General features: G+C 35.6%; 2 protein-coding genes and 2 long non-coding RNA genes across 5 annotated transcripts in view; 3 read left to right on the forward strand and 1 right to left on the reverse strand.

The window, feature by feature from the left end:
• The window catches only part of LOC110890832 (nucleoside diphosphate kinase A), a 47,560-nt gene extending 39,685 nt beyond the window's left edge, over positions 1–7,875 (reverse strand). The window contains exons 1-4 of one of the 2 annotated variants that reach the window (XM_022138481.2): positions 7,681–7,875; positions 7,208–7,256; positions 5,788–6,019; positions 5,360–5,706 (exon numbers count right to left, since the gene is read on the reverse strand). In XM_022138481.2, the coding sequence (XP_021994173.1) occupies positions 5,592–5,706; positions 5,788–6,019; positions 7,208–7,256; positions 7,681–7,731 (447 nt within the window). In that variant the 5' untranslated portion in view covers positions 7,732–7,875 and the 3' untranslated portion in view covers positions 5,360–5,591. Of the gene's footprint in view, positions 1–5,359; positions 5,707–5,787; positions 6,020–7,207; positions 7,257–7,680 lie in introns of those variants that run through there. The other variant, XM_035979205.1, reaches the window with a different exon arrangement.
• Positions 52–1,196, forward strand: LOC110887229. Its single transcript, XR_002563164.2, has 3 exons — positions 52–204; positions 321–363; positions 907–1,196. It is a non-coding gene; the product is annotated as an uncharacterized LOC110887229 (long non-coding RNA).
• Positions 2,314–3,022, forward strand: LOC110887228. The gene is made up of 2 exons (XR_002563163.2): positions 2,314–2,545; positions 2,661–3,022. It is a non-coding gene; the product is annotated as an uncharacterized LOC110887228 (long non-coding RNA).
• A 1,561-nt stretch (positions 7,876–9,436) lies between the features above and the next one.
• On the forward strand, positions 9,437–12,888 carry LOC110890830 (pentatricopeptide repeat-containing protein At1g02150). Its single transcript, XM_022138480.2, has 2 exons — positions 9,437–9,970; positions 11,411–12,888. The coding sequence occupies exons 1-2, from the start codon at positions 9,578–9,580 to the stop codon at positions 12,614–12,616; spliced, it is 1,599 nt and encodes a 532-aa protein (XP_021994172.1). The 5' UTR covers positions 9,437–9,577; the 3' UTR covers positions 12,617–12,888.
• Positions 12,889–13,146: the final 258 nt, after the last annotated feature.

Consider the following 13,146-nt stretch of genomic DNA (forward strand, 5'->3'; position numbering starts at 1 on the left):
CAACGCGCGGCGGGCAAAATACTAGTTTACCTTAAATCCTTAATATCATAAGCACATTCATTACTTCTAAGACAATTCAAAGGAAAAAAACTAGGGTTTGTGTTTCTTCCAAGCCGTCGCCCCTCTCCCACCTGAATCACCGGCGACGTTACTCCATTTCATGTCTTCGGTCAACGATAGCCTATCGCCTATGTGAAAAAAATTGTAAGTGCTCTTTAATTTCGTTGTGATCTAACATCCGATTTGTAATCTAACAGTTGATTTGCTCGATTTAGATGTATGTATGTGTATATCTAACTTGTACTCCTAATTGGTTGTAGATACTTGTCTATTCCTGGGTTTTTTAGTTCACGTCTTCATAAGGTAATCATTCAAATTAGGCTTTTTTATTAGTTTGTTGTTTTTGCTGTGTTAGTTGATGTTTTAGCAAGAGTTCCGGTTTTAGTAAGGCTGGCAAATCGTGTCTTAACAGGTTTAACAGGTTTCTGACGACGCGTACAACATAAGTTTCAAACATGATTACGACCCGTTTAACTACTTTCTACCTCATGTTTATAAAACAGTTTTATGTTTTATGTACAAAGATGAATAAATGATAGATCCTAACATTATAATTTTAATTATTTTAAAAATTTAAAAAGTCAAAGGGTGTATTTTTCAGTCAAACAGGTCTAATCGTGTCTTAACAGGTACCCAATTGTCAGCCCTAGGTTTTAGTAAGGTAATAACATATGGTAACACTATAACAGTTCAGGTTTTTAGTAAAGTGATAACATTTATAAAAGTTTTTTTTATTAGTTTGTTGTTTTGGCTTCTTTATTTGTTTGCTGTTTTGGCTTCTTTATTTGTTTGTTGTTTTCCTTTTCTACATAATGTAATAGAATACAGTAAAACTTGCTATTGTAGGGTTAGCTATTTCCAATGGATACTCCAGATGAAAACAACAAGTGTGAACTGGTTTCTGAAAATAAGGAATTTAACCAAGAAGTGATTAGGAAAGCTTTAGTAAACTTGTTGATTGTTGGTGAACTACTTTTAGATTTATGTCCGGATTTGACTTGTTTTAAATGATTGTGATTGTTTGAAACTTTGGATTATTTAAGTTTGAATGCTTATTATTTTTTATGTTAAACACTTGGTTGTGTTGATCCGGGTTTGGATTTAAACATTGTTGAATACAGGTTTGGATTTAATCATATGCATGAAACAAATTCTTTTGTTTTTTTTTCTAAATTCGAATATCCGAATCCGAATCCGAAATTTCGGATATCCGATTTTCGGATATTCGAAAAGCGGATTATCCGATCTTGAACATCCCTACTTACATGGAATAAAATTTTTGTAACATACTAACATATAGCTTATTTTGTGTTGCATATAAAATATAGATCTTTTAGGGCGTCAATCATGAATTTTGTCAGGTTAACGGGTTTCAAGGTGGAGGGTTGAATTGTTCAAGCCGAACATGATCCATGCCCATATATATGTAAACAAAATTAACCATAACCCTTACACATGTTGATATGTTTAGTTAACAGGTTAAACAATTATACATTTATACATGTCAATTTATACCCAGCTCTTTTATTAAACAAGTAAAATATTACAACATAAAACCTAATTCTTTTAGTTTCATGGTGGTGCATTTTTCATCTTTGTGTTAAACGAGTTAAAAGGTTAGAATAATTAATCTCCATAACAGTACTCTTTTGTTAAGGCTTCGGAAAGTAATTTGCATGTGAAACAAAATAATATGTTTTTTTTTTAATTCAATGAAATTGCTATTAATAAATAGATAATTTACATCGAGATAGTTGGTAAACGGGCAACAAGCTGCGCCGCTACCCCTTTTTGAATAGCAAAACTAAGCCTTTTAAAAACTACGTCCATAGATCTCGGGGTCATAACATTACTATGCATGACCCTTTGAACTCGACTAAGTAGGTCCACAGCCTCTGGCGCCAGAAAACCAAAAGTATCAAAAGCAAATGGGATAAACACCTGCTGGTTGTCAAGGCACGCTTTCTCATGCTTGATCACTTTACCCGAAGCAGCTTTTAAAGCAGCCTGACCCACTGTGAAAGCACTACTCCCTAAGCCCACTAACGGAAAACCCCTGTTAGATCTTTTACAACCCGTGTACAATATCTTTTACAATGTCAGGTAAGGTTATTTTATAGTCCTCTATGGGTATAATAGTAATTAACCTCCTTCAAACCCTAAACCATGCTCCTTTATAAGATTGAGGTGTCGCCGTCATGTGTAGATGTCGTGTAGATGACCTTAAAAAATTGGTTTGTGTTCCACTTTTAGCTCTTTTTACTCTTTTATAATTTCTGCAATTTTTTAATAAGTCTTTTGCTTGTCAAATTGCAGGAGTCGACGATCATTGTCCATGTGGGTGTAAATGGATGTGAATCCGTGGTTTGAGAGGGACCTTGTGGATCAAATACTTGATGGATTGTTTTGTGTGAATTTATTGACCGTAATTTCTCTGTTTAAAGATTGTGGCAATTTATTCAATGGCCAAGAAAACAAAAAAAAGGTATGTTTGTTTAGATTTTATTTTTATTTCAGCAATACATAAATGATATCACATATACAAGATGTCTAGCCAGATCGTAACAATGGTAACGGTGATTTTGATCGGTATATGGCAGGGACGATGCAGCACAGGTGTCTGAGTCCGAAACAATGATCTCAATATCCCAAACGAAATATGGCTGTTGTACTTTCTGGTGATCCTCTATTCTTTTCTAAAGATTCTGGTTTAGGGAAATCATTCATGCAGAGACGAGACTATGTGAATTAAATTGTTACAAAGATGGTAACAAAAATTATGTGACTAAACTGGTTCGAAACTATCGGTCCCACAAACATATATTGTCACAAGTGTAGTTTTTATTATCTTTTCAATAAATTAGAATCCAATAAATACGGATGTTGTCGTGATTTCTTTGTTTAAAGATTTGTACTAGAACTTCAGTCTATATGACAGGTGTAGTTTCTATTTTCTTATCAATGAATTAATGTTTGCCATAGTAATATGTTATTTGTGAATTGTTATATATAATTTATGTAATTCCTTGTATTTGATCCGTAATTCCAACCGCAAAAAAGACGTAGGTTTGATGTAAAATTTGTAAAAGTAAATTCTTATAAATAATACTAGGTTATATAAATAATATTAGGTTATAGACTTGTGTATACACGGTTGATTACATTATAAAATTAATGTTTCAAAAGAGATGGTTAACAAAAAAAGTTAAAAATGATGGACAAAGAAAGTGTTAAAAGCAATGTTTTAAAATCCGGTTTTTTAATCATACCGGATTAGCCACAAAAATGATTTAACCGGTTCAATCAGGTTGTGCCGGACGGTTCAACCGGATTGACTAGTTAATTGTATAATTTCAAAAATTACAACATTAACTCAAAAAATAATCCAAAAATGGATTAAAATGGAAATTTGGAACGAACGATGGGGTGATGTTACTCTGGAACAAGTCACGAGTGATGGAGTGATGAAACACGTTTTGAATTTTGATCGATGGAGATGAAATATTAAAAGTTGTTAAGTTAAAGGAAAGAGTAAACATGGAGATGAGACGATAAAAAGTAAAATCCTAATAAAAACAGACTTGAGACGGTACCGGTATAACGGTTCAAACCGGTATACCGGATTTTACCGGCGGTACAAAGTTTATGCCGTTTCTCCTACTTACCGGGGTGTTTCGAACCGGATTTACATCCGAAAACGGTAATACCGGTATAACCGGCCGGTATTTACCGGTTTTTAAAACATTGGTTTAAAGGTTGATGTAATATTGCAATATTCGTGGAATGAAACATTGTAGACCATTTCAACTCGGAAGTCTCGAACCATTTTGACATGTTGCTCAACCGTCGAACCATACAAAGCTCCATTCGGCTTTGATTGACAAGTTACAAACGCAGTCTTGTTGCACACTTTATGTGGATATAATAATCATAATACAATTTAAATTGGTTAAAACGACCCGTATACATTTGTATGAGACAATAATCGAATACAACTTAAATGGACCATTACGACAAAACTAAGTGTAACAACACAGGGAAACAATTTCAAAGACCCAATTGTCGATGCACTATAGATAACAAACACGATCAAATAGTTTCGAACGTTGAAAGAACAATAAAAGAAGATGACAGTGAGTCGATCACTTTGATCTTGAGACTCCTGCTTGAGTCATAACCAACTCGATGCCATAGGCCTCCACCCCAGTCTCATCTACATCTTCATCACCTTGAGTCATGGCTGTTGGCTCAGGGGTTTATTAAACGTTACTAAGGTTAGGCGCTTTGAATTGCTTTGCTACCCGACTCTGCAACTGTGAGTTCCGATCCTCTATTTTCGCTTCACCAAACATTACATAAGTGTCTGAAGCAAGAGACTTAAAAACATATGCTTTGAGATCACAAACAAAATCTGAAAAATAATGATACTAATCATTCACAAGAAAGAAATTATCATGGAAATTAACAGTAGATAAATCTGCAAAATGATGACACTAATTATTCACAGTGTCACCATCTGCAGCCTTTTTATTAGACCATGTGTAGTGAAAGGGGAAGATAATGCCCCCACCGTAGGGCATTTTACGCCATGTGGCAGTCCAGTCAGCAAAGGGGCATTATTGGGCGTTTTCTAAAATGGGTGTAGTGGGGATGGGGCATTATTAGGGCATTAAATAAAATAAAGAAAAAACACCTAAAATGTTATTGGATAACAAAAAAGGAGATTAAAGATGATTGGACAAAGAGAAGAGTGTTGGGCGTGCATTAAACCACGCCAAGGGGGCTTTTTTGAATTTTTTTTAAAAAAACGCCCTATGTAATGGGTGTTGGGCGTTTTTGGGCGTTTTTTGTGAATTTAAAAAAAAAACACCCCACTGCACATGGTCTTATAATGAGTTAAATGTCTGGTTTGTCCCTGTGATTTGCAAATTTCCACAGAATTGGTTCCAAGGCTTCAATAATTACTGAGTTGGTCCCACTCGTTGCAAGTTTTAAACTACGGTGGTCCTTATCACTGACCTAGGTTAGATTTATCAGTTAAGTGTGTGAAATACGAATGAGCATGGTACCCATTCGGTACCGAAAAATCCCTAAAAGTGGGTACCGGTACCAAATATACTCGGTATGGTACGTTAAAATGTGTTCTATTGTTTCTGATATGAGCCAAATTTGTATAGTTTCTAAGACAGTTTTATAGAACAACATTTTTTGCATAAAATGTGCTTGTTCAAGTTGTATATTTTCTAGTTGTTAAACAATATCTTTGTTTTTATTTCTCTAGGATGGTTGAAAACACAACTTAACAAAGAAAATGACAAAGATTGATTAAAACTTTTTGCGCGCTTGGCACAGGTGGATGGTGCGAAAAATCAAACCAAAACCAACAGCAGACACGAACATGAAAACAAAACAGAGACCATCCGATTTAACACGCAGAAAACGCCTGACGCAGTCCATAAACAAAACCAGTCGAAAATAGATTACACCCTCAAAGCAACTAATAAAGGGGTTGTGGTGGTAGCATATCACACTCATTCATAGATCCAAGGGTGAAGGCTGCTTGACCAATTGGCAGCACCCTCAGGGAACCACAGACCAATCTCCTTCCTCGCACTCTCAACGGCATCACTTCCATGAATCACATTTCTGCACACATCAAAAAAGTCAAGGTTTGACTTTTCAAGTCAATACCAGTCAGAGATTTTGACTTCTGATGAACGATCATACCTGCCGATGTCGATTGCAAAATCACCACGGATGGTGCCAGGAGCAGAGTCAGCAGGGTTTGTAGCACCGATGATTTTGCGTCCGGTGGTAACCACGTTCTTGCCCTCCCAAACCATGGCAACAACGGGGCCAGAGACGATGTACTCGACTAGCCCGTTAAAGAAAGGCTTTGAGGACAGATCAGCATAATGCTTCTCGGCGAAAGCTCGGTCAACGGTCAAAAGCTTCAATCCTAAATTCACAACAACAAAAGGTGAGCGTAGAATTTTTTCGTAGTTCATTCAAAAGAATATGATCAAATTTAATTTTTTATAGTGTTTTAACCCTTGGGCCTTGACCTATTAGCTTACAAATATTGTAAACCATTTTTGGTTATCCACACATCGAGTTTGATGACACTCATGAACCTATATGAGCCTTTATTTATACGAACATTATTATTATATTTAATATAGAACTAAAACAAACATTAGTATATGTTTGATGAACAAAAAACAAAATTATACTAAAGTTAAGAAAACTCAAAAAAACCTTATGTAACACTTTTTTTTCTAAAAAAAATTAGGGAATGTAAGTTACATGTTATCGAACGTTTTGTAACAAAAAAAAAAAAAAAACAAAGCGCCGAAAGGGATTTTTTATAATTTTTTTTTAAAATTCAGTGTTTATATGTATGCTAAAAACAGAATCTTTATTTTTTTTTTATAAAAAATCCCCTCGGCGCTTTTTTTTGTTATAAAACGTTCGGTAACATGTAACTAACATTTCCTAATTTTTTTAGAAAAAAATATTTGTTACATAAGGTTTTCTTGAGTTTTCTTTACTCGTAGTGGGTTTTCTTTCTATCCCTCTCCTATATATATATATAGAAAAAGTATATCATACATGCGTGATTAATATTTTCAATATGCGTGATTATTGTGTTTCAACATGCGTGATTTTGGATTTTTGAGTTATAACATGCGTAATTTTAAAATGAACGTGCGTAATTACCTGTCGTACATGATGTACGTTAAGCCGTTAAGCCGTAATGTACGTTAACCTTCCTCTATATATATATATATAATAGAAGTTAGTTGAATACTAGTTAACTAATTAACCGAGCTCGAGCTTCTAACATTATTAACATGCAAACTCAAGATTTAGACACAGGGCTCAAAACAAGACCAAGCTTTAGATACAGAGTCTGCAAGTTAAACTAGTCAACCTCAGGCTCGGCTTATTACACTCTATTTGCATACTTGTTTTTTTCTTCTATTTTCAATGATCAATTAACCACTATTCAAAGGGTGATAATGTGATAAACATATGATCAATACAATCACACCCTAGGACCATCATTAAAGGGCCCATTAGTAATATTCTTTAATCTTTGTAGGTAACTAACTATAATAACCATGTAATTAAACAAATATTGTACCTTTCAAAGAGAAACCTTTCTTCTCAAACCTACCAATGATTTCACCAACCTAAACAAAAAACAAACACAATCACAACCATATCAAGCAACATTTTAGCAAATCTTGACCAATTATCCAACATTGACTTGTACATCACGCAGTGAAACTTGTACATCACTAGATTTTTCTAGATCATGTATCAATAACATCTGAAAAAAAAAAAAAAAAACCCTTTTTCTACTCACTTGATTTTCAATGATTCCTCAAATCTTATGAGTTACAACTTAAAACCCAGAATATAAAAATCATAAAAAAATCAAGAAAAAACTGAAAAATAAAAGTTAAAATTACCCCATCTGGGTTTTGGAGTTTTAGACTAGAAACTACAGAAAAGATTCAAAATTGACCAAAACCCAACAAAACCCCAATTGGGTTTTGGTGTTTTCGATCAAAAACCACAAAAAAAAGATTAAAATTTTACTTAAAAACTTACAAGGCCTCTTTGAACGCCATCAGGCTTGATCATGATAAAGGTCTGCTCCATCTTTGAGTTGGGTTTTTGGGTATTTTGCAGATCGACAGGTAATACGGTGGTGTGACGAGAAAAGGATGATTTATATATACGGGTGGTCTACGATGAGTCAAGTTGAACCCTAACCGGCTAACCCTAAATTGGGGGTGTATTTTTTCAGTCTTTTACAATTTTGACCCCTTACTTGTGTATTACGAATTATTATTTTTTGAAGGCCTACCTCTTGTGTTTTTTTACCCAAACATCTTTTAAGTTTTTTAGAACAAGCAAGACATATATGATTGTAAAGAGTTTGGATCTTGAGTGGAATCAAGGGAGGGTCAAAAGAATCCGTTAACCTTACTTTCATTGATATTTTTGGATTTTTATATGTACAAACTGAGTGTTTATTAGGAAACACGTCTTTTAGATGTAACTTATAACTTATTGACTTATAAAAGTTAATAAGTTTTTGTTAAGTGTTTGGGTTAGCTTATTTTGAAGGATTTTATGCCTTAAGAAGTCATTTTTGAGAAGTTCGAATTTCTAACTTCTCATTTTTGACTTCTATAAGTTAATAAGTTACTTTTGAGAAGGAATGCCAAACACCCACGTAGTTAGTGGAGAAGAAAACTTATAGTGACCTGACTAGTATAATTATAGCTTCGCCACTGCTTCGGATATGTGACTGGTTTTATAATTGTAGTTTCATATTCGATTGTAAAGTTATACCATGTATCCGGTTTTATACGCATGATGTGTTTAGTTCGGTTTTAAATTTATAAAAACCAGAAAATTTGACTTTACAAATACTCAAACATTAAATACTTAAGTATGACGTAATATGTAGTAGGAAAGGTAATTGTAAGCAGTCGTTTTTTTTTAAATCATATAACAATATAAAAGAATCTTAGAAAAGGGTTTGAAAACATTGGTCTAAAAGACAAACTAATGATGATAAATTTGGTTTTAAAGTTGATACTCATAAAGAATCCACTCCTCACATGATGGCAAATCAAAACCCGCAAATGACTATTTGACGGAAACAACAGAATCCGAAGGGAATGTACAAAATTTGGAACATTCAGGATAGGTATTTGGATACGAGATCGGATATGGGGTTGATAAATAATTTCTTGGGTTCGGGTGTGACTATGTATTAGGTGATAACATGTCCGTTTATCCGAAACCACGTACTCAAAAAATAATAATTTAGCTTTATCTTGACTATTGTCCACCAATACTTCATTATTCACACATATTGAACATAAAAAAGCACCACAAACGTATCATTGTACTGCGGACATTCGTGACAACCGACCACTACGTGACTTCTCACAACGAAACTTATATGTAATTTTCTAAATCTTTAAATATCTTAGAACATCTCTAATAGATGATTTTTGCGAGTAGTTGGAGGCCATGACATCGTCCTTTATCATACATCCCCGTCGGGGCATTTTTGCCAATCTCTAATTTTCAGGTGTGTAGTTCCTTTGGACGAACGACATTAAACAACTAGATTGTGAAACCAGGTGGATTAGGTATTATACTTGGGTGTTTTTAGTTCTCCCGGATAAAAAGAAAAATTTTGTTTTTGAAGAATAATCATATATCTTATTTAACTACTGATCATACATGTTTTTAAGCGTGTTTTCCGATTCGACATAAGAAAAACTCCGTTCCAAAAATGTAACCAAAAGAAACATTAGGGGGGTCTTGAACATTATTCAATTTCAAAGCAACACATCAGCTCCATCGTTTCTTGTCCCATGTCTACACCACCAAGATAACCCTTGTGTGTGTTTCCCTAAACCTTCACCCCCTCCAAAATCTTGATCCTAAAACCCTAATTCAACAAAACCCCAAACCCAATAACATGTTACTCCACTCAACAATCTCCCAATCCCCACCACATCCACAACCCATTTCCTCATCTTTCCACCATAATCCCATCAAGTTCATCACTTTCCCACCTGGGTCTGCAAAAAGATCCCACCTTTACCCCCTCATCATAACAAACTGTTCATCTTCTTCACCTGTTTCACAAGCCTACAACTATGGCACAGTGGACTATGAGAAGAAGAAGCCAGGGACAACAGTCACTTGGAAGACTATTTACAAGAGGATTTCCATGATGGGTAGCCGTGAAAAGGGGTCTAGTGGTGTGTTGAATCAGTGGGAGAATGAGGGGAATAGTGTTACTAAATGGGAGCTTTGTAGGCTTGTTAAAGAGTTGAGGAAGTATGGAAGGTTTAAGCTTGCTCTTGAGGTATGTGTAGTTTGAGTTTGTTGAATCTTGTTGGGAAATTGAGTATTGGTTTGGTGAGTTTTACTGTTTTAGCAGTTTAGAAGGTTGGATTGGAAGGAATTTAGTTGTTTGGATGTTGGGTTTGTTTTGTTGGATTTTTTTGGTACCTACATGTGCATGTTTGACTTTTGTAGGTCAAATGAGCATGGTTTCTGTCTTGTGAATATGTGTTGATTGAGTTTCTTGAATCTTGTTGGGGCATTAAGTATTGGGTTGGTGAGTTTTAGCAGTTTGGAAGGTTGGATTGGAAGAAAGTTAGTTGCTTGGATGTTGGTTTTGTTGGATTATTTGTAGGCAAAGGTGCATGTTTGACTCTTGTAGGTCATGTGAGTTGGTTCTGTTTGTGAATATGGTGGATATTGTTGCCCTTCATGTTACAAATTTAGGACTATATCATAGGATGTGAAGTTTTCTAGAATTATGGCCTTCTAAAATTACAAAAGATAGCTGTTTGCTTCAGTTTTGATGAACCCAATAAAACAAAAGTTGACTTTGAAATATTCTACAAGGAATGTTGGATTTTAACTTATTGCACACCCATTTGGCTATTTGCACACCAAAAAGGTGTTTTTTGTCCTATATGTACACCCTGCAGTGTCGAGCTGTGGCCAAAGCGCAGCGTTTTGGTCCGGTCAACCAGACAAAGACTGACGGGTGTCTGACGGGTCTGTTGACGGGACCAAAACGCCGAGATTTGGCCGCATTTTGGTCCTGTCAACCAGACAAGACAGACACCCGGTCTAGTTGACAGGACCAAAACGCGGCCAAAGCTCGGCGTTTTGGTCCGGTCAACAGACCCGTCAGACACCCGTTAGTCTTTGTCTGGTTAACTGGACCAAAACGCCGCGCTTTGGCCACAACTCGACACTGCAGGGTATGCACATAGGACAAAAAACACCTTTTTGGGTTTGCTATCTACACACTTGGTGTGTAGATAGTTTGAGTCAACTTATTTTGTCCCCAAATGTCCATATTTGACTTTTATAGGTCAAATGAGTTAGTTTCTGTTTGTGAAATAGATGGATATTGTTGCCCTTCATGTTACAATTATAGAACTGTATAACAAGATGAGAAGCTTTTTCTTAAATTATGGCTTTTTAAAGTTACAAAAGATAAATTTTTGCTTTCGTTTTAATCAACCTCAGAAAATCAAAGTTGACTTTGAAATATTCCATAGGGAATGTTCTGTCAACTAGTACTCCGGTAGATTATGTTAGAAGATTAGCATCTGAACTATGTCATTATTGCAGGCTTGTAGCCTTTGATCTTATTTTCAATGAACTACGCAAGATGAGTAGCTTTGTTGTTGACAAATCATAAATCGAGTGTTGAACATCAATGTTTATTTTTAAATTTTCCAACATTCATGTACATTAGTGAACGTCATTGGGATTCTTGCAGGTTTATGATTGGATGAATAAAAAACCCGAAAGATTTATCTTGGCCCCGAGTGACGCTGCGATTCAACTAGATCTAATATCCAAAATAGATGGCGTTTCAGGCGCCGAAGATTACTTCAACAATCTACAAGACGATCTAATCGACAAACGCGTATATGGGGCCCTCTTAAACGCATACGTACACACTAGAAAGAAAGAAAAGGCGGAGTCTTTGCTAGTTGAAATGAAAGAAAAAGGCTACGCTAACCACGCACTTCCGTATAACGTAATGATGACTCTCTATATGAACCTTAAAGATCACGAAAACGTTGAGGCATGTGTTTCCGAAATGATGCAAAAAAATATAGAACTAGATTTATATACGTACAGTATCTGGATCACGTCTCGCGGGGCTCAAGGATCCGTTGAAAAGATGGAAGAAGTGTTTGAAAAAATGAAACTCGACGTGTCGGTTAAGCCAAACTGGACTACGTATAGTACGCTATCTACCGTTTATATCAAGCTTGGGGAGCTTGAAAAGGCCGTAGATTGTCTTAAAATGATCGAAAGTAAGATTACGGGGCGTTATCGAATTCCGTATCATTATCTTTTGAGTCATTACGGTAGCATCGGGAGGAAAGAAGAAGTTCAACGGATTTGGGACGCTTATAAAACGGTTTTCGAGTACATACCAAACATGGGCTATCACGCAGTGATCTCGGCATTTGTAAGAATGGATGAGATTGAAGAAGCGGAGAATCTTTACGATGAATGGCTTTCGGTCAAGACAACCTACGATGCGAGAATTGGTAACCGTTTATTGGGTTGGTACGTTAGAAAAGGGGATTCGGAAAAGGCGGAATCTTTTTTTAACGAAATGTTTGATACGGGAAAGGCGAACTCGAGTTCGTGGGAAATTATCGGCGAAGGTCATATTAGGCAAAAGAGCATTTCCTATGCGTTGGCTTGCTTTGAAAAAGCGCTTTCGCATGAAGAATCGCGGTTTTGGAAACCGAAACCGATTAACGTTTCGTTGTTTTTCAAGCTTTGTGAGCAAGAACGTAACGAGAAGGGCAAGGAGGCTATGTTTGAAATTTTGAGGGAAGCTGGTGTTCTTGAAGATGAATTGTTTATGTCAAAGTTGACTATTTCTAAAGAGTCAACGGCTAAAGAAAACGAAGATGATGATGACGACAGTGATACATTTCTGAACGATGATAATGAGTAAGAAAGTTTTCCGTTTGGAATCTGAAGTAGGTTTCAAATGCTTTATGCGTATTTCGTTACGTATCATAGTATCATCATTTAGCTATCTGGTCATATGATGCAATATATGATCTAATCTGTAGATTGTTGAATTGAGTTTATATTTTTGGATATTTTATTTTTTATTTTTGAGGCTTTACTTTTTGCTTGAATAGTTGTACTGATTACTTGTTAACTTCTACATCCTTACTAATCATGTTGGTTATCTTGTATATAAAAATTATGGTTTGTATACATACACACCCTCCTGTATCTATATTTAAGTAGCAGATGATTGCAATGGAGAGTTCATAACCAGCCCCTGAGTACTGAGTAAGATATGAACATCTGACCTTTTGATTGCTATCTTTTATGTATGTTTGGAAATAATCTGCGTTCGTTTGTTTTCGCAGGGTTCTTGATAGTTCGCTGGCTTAGTTGGAGGGTGGTGACGGTGGTAACAACAGTTATGAGCATGTAGCTCGACCACGTGTAACGACTACCACCGTCACC

Source organism: Helianthus annuus, chromosome 11 (assembly GCF_002127325.2).
Source record: "Helianthus annuus cultivar XRQ/B chromosome 11, HanXRQr2.0-SUNRISE, whole genome shotgun sequence".
NCBI classification, from domain to species: Eukaryota; Viridiplantae; Streptophyta; class Magnoliopsida; order Asterales; family Asteraceae; genus Helianthus; species Helianthus annuus.